Source organism: Marmota marmota, unplaced genomic scaffold, assembly GCF_001458135.2.
Source record: "Marmota marmota marmota unplaced genomic scaffold, marMar, whole genome shotgun sequence".
NCBI classification, from domain to species: domain Eukaryota; kingdom Metazoa; phylum Chordata; class Mammalia; order Rodentia; family Sciuridae; genus Marmota; species Marmota marmota.
The window spans coordinates 1569561-1572410 of record NW_026000243.1 but is presented as its reverse complement, the minus strand read 5'-3'; the positions used below and the strand labels follow the sequence as shown (position 1 = coordinate 1572410).

General features: G+C 40.3%; 1 protein-coding gene across 1 annotated transcript; it reads right to left on the bottom strand.

Annotated features, from left to right (window-relative positions):
* Nucleotides 1-342: 342 nt before the first annotated feature.
* On the bottom strand, nt 343-1294 carry LOC107153577 (olfactory receptor 151-like). The gene has a single exon (XM_015499118.2). The coding sequence runs from the start codon at nt 1270-1272 to the stop codon at nt 343-345; it is 930 nt and encodes a 309-aa protein (XP_015354604.1). The 5' UTR covers nt 1273-1294.
* Nucleotides 1295-2850: the final 1556 nt, after the last annotated feature.

Below are 2850 nucleotides of genomic sequence, written 5' to 3'. Positions count from 1 at the left end.
GGAATTGAGTTGAGCACTATTTTTTATATTGAAGGTAATAAGGCCATGAATAACTCCCAAATTCAATACTGAAAATATTTAAATTAAAAATTAATATAGAAAGTGTTTACCATGAAGCTTTAATAGAGGCAATGGATCCCAAAGGAAATAATATGAACTTGAAATTGGCTAGTATCAAACAAAATGAGAGAGGGAGGGAAAGAAGAAAAGGAAACGAGGAGAGAAGGCATTCTTCCAACCACATAGAAAAGTGATTGTTTCCCATCTCAATTGGGTAGGCATGCAGAGGGCATCCTCTGATAACAACTTGTTTTTATATTGAGAAGAATAATTACATTTGCATTAAAAGAGTTTCCTCCTCAGTGTCTTCTGCAGGGCAGCCTTTACCTCCTTGTTCCTCAGGCTGTAGATCAGAGGGTTGAGCATGGGGATCACTGTGGTGTAGAACACAGAGGCCACGTTCTCCTGGGCCAGGGAAGTGGCAGTGGAGGGCTTTAAGTACATGAATGCAGTGGATCCATAGAATAGCCCCACGGCTGCAAGGTGGGAGCTGCAGGTGCTGAAGGCTTTGGACCTACCCTCTGTGGAGCTGATGCGGAGGATGCTGGACAGGATGAAGGCGTAGGAAACAAGGACGGTTAAGCTAGTGACTGTGATGTCGAATCCAGCTAGGGAAAAGACTACCATCTCTACATCATAGGTGCTAGAGCAGGAGAGCTTCATCAGGGGGAGGATGTCACAGAAGTAGTGGCTGATGAGGGGCTCATAATAGCGCAGTTTTAACATGAGGCCAGTCTCTATTGTTGAACCAATGAGTCCCATAGTATAGACCAGAGCTACCAGCACAGAGCAGAGGGCATGGGACATGATGACATTGTAAAGCAAAGGGTGGCAGATGGCTACATAGCGGTCATAGGCCATCACCGTGAGCATGTAACACTCAGCAATGACAAAAACCAGGAAGAAGTAGAGCTGAGACATGCACCCCACATAGGAGATGACGTTCTTCTGGAACACAAAGTTGACCAGCATTTTAGGGGTAATGACAGAGGAGTAGCAGAGATCCACGAGTGACAAGTTGCTGAGGAAGAAGTACATGGGGGTGTGAAGCTGAGGGTTGAGACAAATGAGGGTGATCATGCCCAGGTTCCCCACCATGGTGACCACGTAGATCCCCAGGAAGAGGATGAAGAGGTGGAGCTGGAGCCCTGACTGGGTTGTTAATCCCCCAAGAAGGAACTCTGTCACTGTGGAGTCATTTTCTGCAGCCATTTCTCTGGGTGGGAGGCCTTTGAGGATGGTAAAGAAGAACCTGTGAGAGGCTGCCTCTGCACAGCCTGGGGAAGCTTGTTTTCTGCATTTGGTGTCTGTTGAGCCATCCTGTCTGTGGCCTATATAACTTCCCCTCACTCCTGCTGTTTGGTGAGTGAAGGGAGTATTTCAGAGATCTTGAAGATGAGAGGAAAGGGACCAAGATCTTGAACTCTTAACACTCTCCTAAGAAATCCTAGATCATTGAACCTACATGTTGTTCTTGGACCAACAGCTTTGCCTTTTCTTGGAGCTTGTAGGTCTCATCCCATAGCGCTAATCAAGGTCTCTCGAATGGAGCCCAGCAATCTCTGGAAAATTCATAGTTTCAGTAATCTCTCCTGATGTTGATGCATACCAAACTTTGAGAACCTCTCCTACAGGCAATTAATAGTATACTTTCCTATTTTTCAGTTGGAGATTGAATTTATTTTTCAAATGGAATTTCATCTATGCAAAATCTAAACATTTAGTGAATATGAAGGCTTGGAAACTGAGGCAGTGTTAGGGTGATATGGTAGTCACATATCATTGAGTGACGAGTAATTGTTCAATCCTCTATGGTTTACACATGTCTTTCAAAGCCAATTGCAGTAATTTCTAAAAGTTTTGGCTGTGGGGTTATAATCTGTTTGGAGCAGAATTTTTATTCCCATGTCATATTGAGAAAATGGTTGCCAGATATTAAGTGACTTGCTCAAGGCCTACTAATTATTGGTAACTGAGAATCAAACTTACCTCTGCTCTCTACTGGTTGCAAGCTTCTTCCCATGTCTTCCATGTGTAGCCTTTTTGAATTTGCACTTCTGCACCTTTAGAAATGTGTGATTGTGACACGCCTTACACTTGACATCTTTATATGTGCTTAGTGCACAGAAAGAGGACTGCTGTGGTTTGTTTTGCTTTTTTTTTTTTTTTAATCGTATAGTAAATTGAAGCTCTGAAAGTTATGTAAATTACTCAAGGTATCCCAGCTAGTTGGAAACAGACCTGGTCCTAAAATTCAAGATCCTCACTATCAGTCTGTTTTGTCTCCACAAAACTGTATTGTTTATTGCAAATCATCTTTATGTATAAATTCCCTATTATTTAGTAAAATGAATTTATTATAATTCTGATAGAAGAGCGATCTTGTTTTTAATTTCTATACATATATTTTATGTTGTAAATGCAATATACATGCAATTATAGTAAATTAGAAATGTGACTAAGCCAAAACAAAACTAATTTTTCTGCTATATGGAGCCTAATGCTGGTTGATGAATATCCTTCCATATATTTTCTATGCATGCTTTTGTTTGCATGGAATATGGTTGTAAGTAGCTTCCATTATAAATAAGAGTTCATTCATGGAAGAAAGATTTTTCTTATACATTTTTTTTGGAAAATTGCAAAAAATATTTTGTTAATTTCAGAAAGAGAGTTCACTATTTATAAATACATTACAGCATAGTTCACTCTGATTAAGTGTAGGTATACTATTTTAACACAATAACGTTTTAAAAGGTCATAGGCAAATGTGTTATTTACCAGAACACT